This window comes from Nicotiana tabacum, chromosome 7 (genome assembly GCF_000715075.1).
Source record: "Nicotiana tabacum cultivar K326 chromosome 7, ASM71507v2, whole genome shotgun sequence".
Lineage (NCBI taxonomy): Eukaryota > Viridiplantae > Streptophyta > Magnoliopsida > Solanales > Solanaceae > Nicotiana > Nicotiana tabacum.
In genome coordinates this window covers 57,171,065-57,182,248 of record NC_134086.1, presented here as the reverse complement: position 1 = coordinate 57,182,248, position 11,184 = coordinate 57,171,065, and the positions used below count along the sequence as shown (strand labels likewise).

At 35.0% G+C, this 11,184-nt stretch overlaps 1 protein-coding gene across 1 annotated transcript; it reads right to left on the bottom strand.

Annotated features, from left to right (window-relative positions):
• Positions 1 to 3,940: 3,940 nt before the first annotated feature.
• On the bottom strand, positions 3,941 to 5,610 carry LOC107795910 (putative aspartic proteinase GIP2). Its single transcript, XM_016618616.2, has one exon. It carries the CDS (start codon positions 5,469 to 5,471, stop codon positions 4,206 to 4,208), a length of 1,266 nt encoding a protein of 421 aa, XP_016474102.1. The 5' UTR covers positions 5,472 to 5,610; the 3' UTR covers positions 3,941 to 4,205.
• Positions 5,611 to 11,184: the final 5,574 nt, after the last annotated feature.

Sequence of the window (11,184 nt, the reverse complement as noted above, 5' to 3'; positions counted from 1 at the left end):
TCTTTGCTATAGTTTGTATAACAATCTTTTTGCTGTAGAAATGTTTGAGACTATTTTTAGTAATAATTTCAACTTATACAATATAATGTCAAGAAATTTTACACTACCAAATTATCTTACTTAGTGAGTAGTATGCCTTTAGTTTCGAGTTAAATTCATTAGTAATACTATTTTAAATGAACTTTTCTTCACCAAATATTTACACAGCACCCTCTAACATACTAATAGGGAGAATGCTATCTTCGAAGTTGAGAATAAACGTACAACGTGATGAATATCGAACTTGAAACCTATTGGTCTCATCAACTAAGAACCGAAGCTAAAATTTAAGTGTATGTATTCTAAATTTTAAGATAAGACCATGACCTAAAACTAGTTTTTATTTTTTGATTAGTTAGGTTTTTTTTTTAAATAAAGTAACAGAAAAACACGAGTTTGGAACTTCAATGTTTCTTTTTGACTTTTGGAATTTCGTTTGTTTTATTTCTTAACTAGTGTTAGAATCCGCGCGATGCGCGGATAATTTGATGGAATATTAATCTTATAAAATTATGATCTAATATATCATATTATTTTAATAAATATTAATTATTATTTTATTATTTAATATAGTGTACATAAATATAATAAAATCTATAAAAAATCAAAGGTTACAAAGCATTATAGTAAACAAATTAATTGTTTATTATTTATTAAATTAGCATGTACTTAGTACTATACATTTATTAATGTAATTTTTTTTATTAATTTATCAATTGACTAAATATTTTGATACTACTTCTCTTCTAGTAGAACATACGTATATATTTTCTTATTCTGGAAATATATATATTTATATTTATGTTATACTGTTTAAAATTATTGATAAGCATTTTATTATTTTTATAAAAAAATGTACTAATATTTTTACTAATTAATAAAATGTGTTTTATATATAATAAATTATCTTATGTATAATACCCTAATAGTTTCTTTATATTTTTGTATTTTTCATTATGAAATTATGAGTTCTATTTATTAACTAAATGTCCTACATGAGAAGTTTAATTAGTATATGTATTTTTACGATATCATTTGATTTTGTTTTTTAGTATTATAATACCCTAATAGTTTCTTTATATTTTTGTATTTTTCATTATGAAATTATGAGTTCTATTTATTAACTAAATTGTCCTACATGAGAAGTTTAATTAGTATATGTATTTTTACGATATCATTTGATTTTATTTTTAGTATTCTTCATTTATGACTAATTGTTTATTAAGATTTTAGTTATGTGTATATGTACGAATTTTCTCATAATAATTATAATTATTTTTATAAGTCTTGTATGTGTATATATATATATATATATATATATATATATATATATATATATATATATATATATATATATATATATTGCTCCTTGGTTATCTAACTGTATTATCATTTTTAATATTGTTAAATTGACATATGAATTATTAATAAGTAAAAAATTTAGTATAATAACTACTCCCATATATATATATATATATATATACACACACACACTACTACTACTACTATATTAGAAAGAAATTACTCTCCAATTTGAATTGGTAGTTTTTTATTTTTTTATTGTAAAATAATTTTAAAACTCCAATTTGAATTATGAATAGAATATTTTTTTGTATTTTCGTTTTTTATCATAATTATAAGATATCTATATTATTAATTAAAGTGTATGTGTGTGTGTGTGTGTGTATATATATATATATATATTTGCTCCTTGGTTATCTAACTGTATTATCCATTTTTTAATATTGTTAAATTGACATATGAATTATTAATAAGTAAAAAATTTAGTATAATAACTACTCCCATATATATATATATATATATATATATATATATATATATATATATATATATATATATATATATATATATATATATATAGAGAGAGACACACTACTACTACTATATTAGAAAGAAATTACTCTCCAATTTGAATTGGTAGTTTTTTATTTTTTTATTGTAAAATAATTTTAAAACTCCAATTTGAATTATGAGTAGAATATTTTTTTTTTGTATTTTCGTTTTTTATCATAATTATAAGATATCTATATTTATTAATTAAAGTAGTGTAACCAATTAATTCAAAATTTAAAATTCAAAAAAAAGTTAGTTAAAAAAGTAATTTATTTTGTCTTAACAATGCCACTTGGCTTTTTGTTGTTAAGACACTTGCCTTAATGTAGTGTATTTGCTTCTCCTATTCTATATAGATAGATTAGTTAGTTTTTTTTTTAAAGAAAAAGTAACAGAAAAATGTTGTTTTATTTCTTAGTTAGTTAGGTTTTTTTTAAAAAGAAATAGTAATAGAAAAAGGTGATGCTTTCAAGGGGATTAGAACCCAGGCATTTTCCGTAGAACCCAAAACATTTGTCAGTGAACCCAAACCCCTTTTATTAGTGGGTTTGGCATATTTTATCTATATCTGTAAACCGTAAATTTTCAATACAAATACAAGGTCAGTAAAAAAGTCGGTCACCCAAATCCACACACTCTACTGTAGCTCCGCCCTGCACCAACTCCTCCTTAACATTCCATGAAAAGAAAGAAAAGAAACTCCTCCTTAACATTGAACAACTTTCACGAGATACAAAAGAATTCAAATTCATCTAACTAGTCAAAATCTAAAGTTTCTTGTAATTTGAGGAATTTACAATGAAGCCAATGAGATTCAACCAAAACAACTCTTTCTCTCTTTTAGCCCATGAATAAGTGGGCTACCATCCCAATAAATAAGGAATTGGACTACGCCATCGCTAGCATCAGGTAGAAGCCCAAATCTTTTGGTGTCCAACAAGAAGCAAAAGCCTAATCCGACTATGGTCTCGTTGTTGATGATTGTCCTTATCCATTGTCCTTTTCCAAAAGGGAAAATTTCACATAACAACAATTGGGCTCCCTACTTTTTAATTTTATAGTCCATATTTTAATTTACAACCAACTAACCTAAAATTAATAGGCTAAGACTCAACATCCAACTCCAATAGGTTCTCAAAATTATTATTTAATTTTTAAAAAAGATTGCTCAAGCTTTTAAGTTAATTTTTGAATCAGTAACTGTGACTCAAATATTAGTTCAACAAACCAAATCTATTTGGGTGATGAAAATTAGATTTTTAACAAGCTTAAATATGTGGGTTTAAATTTCGAATTTGATTTTGTGAGAAATTTGGAGTGGGTGTTATTTAAACTTGTTAGAAATAATATAAGGAGGTTGTATATAAAATTTGAAGTCATTTAATGGAGATTTGGACTGGTTTTGAACAAGAATTGCAATTGAAAATCGTGGAAGAAGTTCATCTAAGACGCTTGTATAAATGTGTATAAAAGTGTATAATATGTGTTTATATGCTCATATACACTATTATACAAGATTATACATAATTATACAAAAAACTGACTTCGTCTTCTTCCTTGCGTCTTTTCTGAAATTTAACTCAAATTTTGCTCAAATCTAGTCCAAATCACTTCAAATTTAAATTTTAAACTCTTTTTGCTATTTTCAATCAATTGGAACAACACCCAATCCAAACAACTAACAAACTCAAAAAGTCTTATTTTCGAAACCAAAGCTTTGAATGGTCTTCAATGGTGGACTTCTACGCTGCAACCAGGTGACATAGGGGGAGAAACAGTAATGGCGACGGCCCCTTGAAACATATGTAAAAGATGTGAGAAGAAGAGAGAGTGAAAACAGTGGTTGTGAGAACACAAATTTAACTCCATAGCTTTTAGAAGCAATGGTTGTAAGAACACATATTTTGAATTTGCAAGAGCTACTGTTTTTAAAATATGTACAATATCGACTAGGTCGGGTAAAACTTAAAAACATGAGCTATTTTTTGTTATGGTGAAGTCTTTACACTACTACAGAACAATACATACATCAAACTAAATAGCAAAGTAGCATAGGGAAGATCAGAACTAATACATTCTTTAATCAGGAACTTGAAAAATAGATGTTACGTACCAAAATTTTCTCAAAAGGGAGTCAAAAAACACTCATAAGTCATAACCAAAACCAAGAATCTCTTCCTCACCAATAAACTAGTTATATATCCTAAGATTGGCCAAGTCATGATTATGTATAGGAGCCAATACATGTTCTTAGACAACTATACAAAGGGGAATTGATCCACAATTCAAAATCTTGGGTTAAGGATTTGGTGTCAAGAATCAAAAGCTGAATCTTTCGATACAGAATGGATCATGAAGTCAGAACAGCTTGTTTCTGCTGTAGACAGTGAAGAAGTAAATCCAAGCATAGAAGTTCCCAAGTTAAACTCCAAAAGATTATTCTCCAACTGGTAACCCCCTATAACAATTGAAGCCTTTTGATTCACCCCTCCATCCAAAAATCCCCAACACATCACTTCATCACTTACTTTCACCATTGAATTTCTCCCATAAATCCTCCACTTAACCATTTCACTTTGCAACACAAGATCCATAGTTGGAACATTTGGCCCCACTTTTGTGACATCTATCCCCTCTGTGCTAAAGCAAAGCTCAAATGGTGCTATGGATTCCACTTTAGTCAAATTCACGGAAATAGCAATTTTTTCATAAGCTTCCATAAATGTCCTATAAATTGAGCTTTTCATGCTAGTAAAAGGGGAAATTGTACTAATCTTTGTCCCGCCAACACCTTCTTCATCCATTGTAAACAAAGATATGTTTAAAGACAGTTTATTGCCATTAATTTTTATGGATTTGACATTGATGTAATACTCTTCTGAAACACCATTTTTAGATGAAATCAAAGGTGTGTAAAGCATAGATCTTGAAACATCATGACCCAAAAGTGACAAGTAAGGACTTTCACCAGATATTATAGCACCATTTGAAGAAGACAAACAGAGAGCAAATTTCCTCTGGAAACCAAATGTATCAGACAACTGAGATGGCAATGCAATTCTTGAATTTCCAAGTCCTAACATTCCTTTGGCACCTCTAGCAAGACCTTGTAACAAAGTAGTTGATGCACAAGAAAACAAGAATTCATGTATTGAAGCAATTGAACCTGTTTTTAACTCATCTATGAATTCCACAGCAAACATGTCCTCTGCTAATTCCCCTGTTGCAGCCACTTTTGTGAAAGGATTTTCTGATTGTACACCACAAATCTTGTTAGTGCAACCATTAGGTTTAGCCATTGAGCACTTGAGTGAATTACAGGGGACAAGTTTCTGACTTGAAGATACAGAAGTTAAGCCACAATTAGTCCAGAGAAACGAACCTCCAAGATCTACAACTAAATTGGTAGGAACAAGATGAGCACCCATGTAAACTTGAGTAACATACTGAAAAGTGGACAGATCTTTGTTTACAGGAAGAATAATGGCCTTAGGCAAAAAGGGTCCATGAGAAACTGAGAAAGAAACAAAGAAAAAGAACGGAAACAAAGGAAGGAATATTTGAAGAAGTGAAGGCATATTTTTGAGTTGAAGAAACCGCAAGCAAAAGAGAAAAGAAAGTTGTTTGAGTGGTGAGCTAAGGTTACCTTAGAGGAAACCCTATAAAAACATGTGCAGTTTGGTTGTAAGATGCTGCGGAGAGGCGCCACAGCTTAGTGGGGGGCAAATAATTGACGTTAATACAATAGTGGATAAGGCAAAGGGGAAATGTCTCCGTCTTTGCTGACTAGATTTACATGGTTTGTGGGACTTCCGCACGATGTAAACACAGAAAAAAGTTATAGTACTCTTGCCCTATTTGATTGGACACCAAATATAAAATATAATAATTCTTTTTAAAATTTTTGGTCCTAAACATATTAGAATAGGGTTTGGTATGTGTAGTTATAAAAAAACTTCTGGTGAAATTGAAACTTTAAGCTAAATTGTGTTTAAATTTAGAAAGAGGTCATTCTCTTTGGAACGAACCAAAAAGAAAATAAATTCACATAAATTAGGAGTAGTAGTTATTATCCCACTTGTAACATGGTCAATTTTCTAAAGTTTTTTATAAGTCTTTGTTTATTGTGATCAAGTAAAAGCTAAGTCTTTATTTTATATATTTTGCCGTGTGAAGCAAATGGGTGATAAATTAGTTTTCAAGGTTTTCTTGCTTTAGTTATTGTTGGAGATCTGATTGAAACGTTGGAACTTATCTCACCAAGAAAAAGGACAGAAAGAAAAGGAAATAAATCTCAATAGGAAATGAATATCTAGCAAGGGAATATATCCAAAGCATATCCAATTGCCATGGCTTGAAAAATTAATGTCATTGTGTAGGATTTTATAGAAATCTGAGAGAATTTTTGTATGATGTATATTTCCTTGTTGTAAAAGAACTGTACAGATATTTCTATTATATACAATTAAGAAAGAATTTTTCTCTAATAATTAACTTCAGTTGTCCTATCTCTTATTGGCTATACTATAACTAATTTGTAATTTCAATGTCAGAAATTATTCTCTATAAACAGGTGTACTATTTCTAGAAGAAACTATGCAATAAACTTGTTTATCTGTTATCGGGCTGGATGAATGTAGAGGCAACATTGGGCTTCCGTCCTTTATTCTTGTTGGGCTGAGTTGACCCTTTATTCTTGTTGGGCTGAGTTGAGGTGGTCTGTTCTGAAGACCCAATACCTTTTAGTTCCTTTTCTTTTACAGACATAGATATTAACGGATGAGGGCTCATTTCCTTAATTTTATCGAACACTTCTTCTCTATCAACTGAAGAACCTAGAGCCCTATGTTCTTCTGCCTTCATCTCATTTTGTATCTCATCACATTCCCCCCCCCCCCCCGAAGTTGGAGGGGTGAGAAACAACCCCAACTTGTCGATGAGTTGTTGATGATGAAAACCAGCCAAGGGTTTAGTAAAGACATCAGCTATTTGAGAAGCAGAAGGAACAAAGTTGAGGGAAATTAGTCCGGCGAGAAATTGTTGGCGAACAAAATGGCAATCAAGCTCTACATGCTTGGTTCTTTCGTGCAACACCGGGCTCTTGGCGATATGGATGGCCGTCTGACTGTCGGAGTGAAGAGGTACCGGGAGCAAAGGAGAAACAGTGAGATCGGAAAGTAGTCGAACAAGCCATGTGATTTCAGCAATCACGCGACACATAGAGCGGTATTCAGCTTCAGTGGACGAAAGGGAAATGATAGGTTGTTTCTTGGATTTCCAAGACACATGAGAACCACCAAGACTGATGAAATATCCACAAATGGAGTGACGAGTTTCCAGACAAGAACCCCAATCTGAATCACAAAAAGCTGAAAGCTTGAAAGAGGAGTCTGTCCGAAAAAACAAACCAAGACCCGGATTGGATAATAGATACCGGAGACAATGAAGTTCTGTATTAAGATGAGGTTGTCGAGGAGTCGGCATATATTGGCTTAAATGCTGCACGGCAAAGGACAAATATGGGCGTGTATGAGTCAAAAAATTTAATTTCCCTAGTAGTCTTCTATAAATCGTGGGATCCGGTAACAAATCACCAACATCAGCGCGCAATTTTGTGGAAGGTTCAAGCGGGGAAGCCACAGGTCTTTTGTCAAAATAATCAAAATCAGACAAAAGTTCAAAGGTAAACTTTCTCTGTGTAACAATCAAACCTTGTGATTCTCTGATAATTTTCATACCTAGAAAAAAATGAGCATGTCCAAGATCTTTAATCTTGAACTCTAAATAAAGGAAAGTTAGTAATGTCATTTCTGTAAAGTCATCTCCTGCTAAAAGAATGTCATCGACATAGACTGCAAGAATACAAACTCCCTTGGGTATTTTCTTAGAAAATAGAGAGTAGTCATTGAGTGAATGAGAGAATCCTTTAAAACTCAAAGCAGCAGTGAGCTTGGCATACCATTGCCTAGAGGCTTGCTTGAGTCCATAGAGTGACTTCTTTAATTTGCAAACATGATCAGCTCCATATTTGAATCTTCCTTTTTATAATTAACCGTAATATGCTACCAGGGTCGAAAAATCGCACCAACTAACATATGAATATATAATTTTTATATATATAGAATTTTATACAGAGGCCTTTAATTTGATCTAAAAGTTTTAATTGGTGATGTTATATTTCTGCATCTTTTATTGATGGTACCCATTCCTGATCTTCCTTTGTCGCTTTCGATGATAGTAGAAATATAAAGGCATTGATCCATTTTGAATATTAAACTTATTTTGGTAAGTTTCTGCCTGATCTCCATTTTTCTGTATTCGTCCTTTTGGTTATTTTTTCTTCTATTTTAACCCACTTTCTGATATTTAGCAATAATTTCATACTTTTTGGTTTTAATTTCATACTTTGTATTTTCCTTCAATATTGTTTTTAGCTAACCCAAAGGTTTTTAGGGACCCGAAGATTTGATTTGAGTTGGTCTATCAAGACTCTATATAGTTGAATTTTCAGTTGAGAAGGGCACTTGTTCTGTCTTGCTTCACGTTATCATTTTTTTCAATATTTTTTTGTCTTCTTCTCCGTTCTTGGTACATTCTATATTGTTGGGGCTATACCAGTGGTAGCGGTCATAGCTCCTGCTGATTTTTGGGTCGTGGTATTTTCTGTGTTTTCAGGAATTCTCGGAGTATTGGAGACAAGTTGGGCGCACGAGCACTGACAAAGGAGAGCGACCTGGGCGAGTGTCAGCAAAGGGCGGTAGGAAGTGGTGCGTGAGCACACAACTGCATTGAGTACAACAAATCAGCCACAGGTTTTGTTATCAGGAGTTGGTACCTCCTGTTTTACTGTTTCCCTTTTGGTGTTAGCTAAATTACTGTTACTTTACTTCGCAATAGTTAAACCTTTCAACTAGGATACTAGTTACCACTGGTTTCCTTCTTGTTTGATTTGCGTACGTTGTGCACTAGCGAGTCTTCTCTAGATAGTTGTAGGTGTAGTGGCTGCAGTCTGGGATGATAGAATAAGGGCAATGTCCTCAGGTGGGGCAGAGTGGGGGGCTGGGGTTAGGGGGTGGGTCGGGTAGCAGGGGAGGTAGAGGGGGCAAGGGAGCCTATAGGTTGAGAATCGGATCATGGAACATAGGTTCACTAACTAGTAAATCCATAGAGTTGGCGAAAATCCTGCAGAAGAGGAAGATTAATGTAGCGTGTGTCCAGGAGACTAGGTGGGTCGGATCGAGGGCGAAAAACGTGGATGGGTATAAGTTGTAGTACTCTGGTATCCTGAGGGGTAAGAATGGAGTGGGTATCCTGGTAGATAGTCATCTTAGAGAGTCCGTGGTAGAGGTCAGGCGGGTGAATGATAGACTAATGACTATTAAGTTGGTGGTAGGTGAGGGTACTTTAAATGTCGTTAGCGTGTACGCACCGCAAGCAGGCTTAGATGAGGATATTAAGAGGTGCTTTTGGGAGGGGTTGGATGAGATTGTTCGTAGTATACCGCCTTCTGAGAGGTTATTCATAGGAGGAGATTTCAATGGTCATATTGGGTCATCTGCAAGTGGGTACACTGAGGTGCATGGCGGCTTTGGTTACGGAGAGCGGAACGGAGGGGGCATTGCGCTGTTGGACTTTGCCAAGGCTTTCGATCTAGTCATTGCGAACTCGAGTTTTACGAAACGGGATGAACATTTGGTTACTTACCAAAGTTCGGTGGCGAATACTCAGATTGACTATCTCCTCCTCAGGAGATGCGACAGAAGGTTGTGCAAGGACTGCAAGGTTATCCCCGGTGAGACCCTCTCAACACAGCATAGGCTTTTGGTGATGGACATTTGTATTAGGATAAGGAGGAAGAAGAGGTCAGTACAAGGATGCCCTAGGATTAGGTGGGGCGCCTTAACTAAGGATAAAGCTAAGGAGTTGGAAGGAAGGTTATCGACAATGGGAGCTTGGAGAAGAGGTGGGGACGCAAACATAATGTGGTCAACGACGGCGGACTGTATAAGAAAGGCGGCGAGAGAGGTGTTAGGGATATCTACGGGCCGCAATGGTGGTCATAAAGGAGATTGGTGGTGGAATGCACTTGTCCAAGGTAAAGTGGAAGCGAAGAAAGCGGCTTACCTGCGGTTAGTAGGGAGCACTAACGAGGAGGAGAAGAGAGAGAACAGTCAGAGGTATAAGGTAGCTAGGAAGGAGGCAAAGATGGCAGTGACGGAGGCTAAGACGACAGCTTTTGCTCGTCTGTATGAGGAACTAAGGAACAAAGGAGGGGAGAAGAAGTTATTCCGACTCGCTAAGGCGAGAGAGAGGATAACTCGAGACTTAGACCAGGTGAGGTGCATAAAAGATGACGACGGCAAAGTTCTGATGGGAGATGACCAGATTAAGAGGAGGTGGCAGACCTACTTTCATAAACTTCTAAGTGAAGAAGGAGATCAAGATATTAGACCTGGGGAATTGAGGAATGCCGACAATCACCATGAATTAGGTAATTGTAGGGACATCGAGATCGATGAATTCAGGGAGGCAATGCGTAAGATGAGAGGGGGCAGAGCTACCGGGCCAGACGAAATTCCGGTTGAACTGTGGAGGTGTGTGGGTAGAGAAGGCTTGGAATGGCTTACTGCAGTGTTTAGTGTTATATTCAAGACTAATAGGATGCTTGAAGAGTGGAGGTGGAGTACAATGGTCCCGTTGTATAAGAACAAAGGTGATGTCCAGAGCTGTAACAACTATAGGGGCATCAAATTACTAAGTCATACCATGAAAGTTTGGGAGAGAGTGGTAGAAATGAGAGTGCGAAGGACGGTGTCTATTTCAGACAACCAGTTCGGGTTCATGCCGGGACGATCTACCACAGAAGCTATCCACCTTATTAGGAGGATGGTGGAACAGTACAGGGATAGGAAGAAGGATCTTCACATGGTGTTTATTGATTTGGAGAAAGCGTACGATAAGGTTCCTAGGGAGGTCTTATGGAGCTGCTTAGAGGATAAAGGGGTCCCGATTGACTATATTAGGGTGATTAAAGACATGTATGATGGAGCTAAGACTCGGGTTAGAACAGTAGGAGGCGACTCTGAACATTTTCCAGTTATTACGGGGTTGCACCAAGGGTCTGCGCTCAGCCCATTCCTATTTGCCCTGGTGATGGATGCACTGACTCATCATATTCAAGGGGAGGTGCCATGGTGCATGCTATTTGCTGATGACATTATTCTAATTGACGAGACACGAGGCGGCATCAACGAGAGGCTAGAGATTTGGAGACATGCTCTTGAGTCTAAA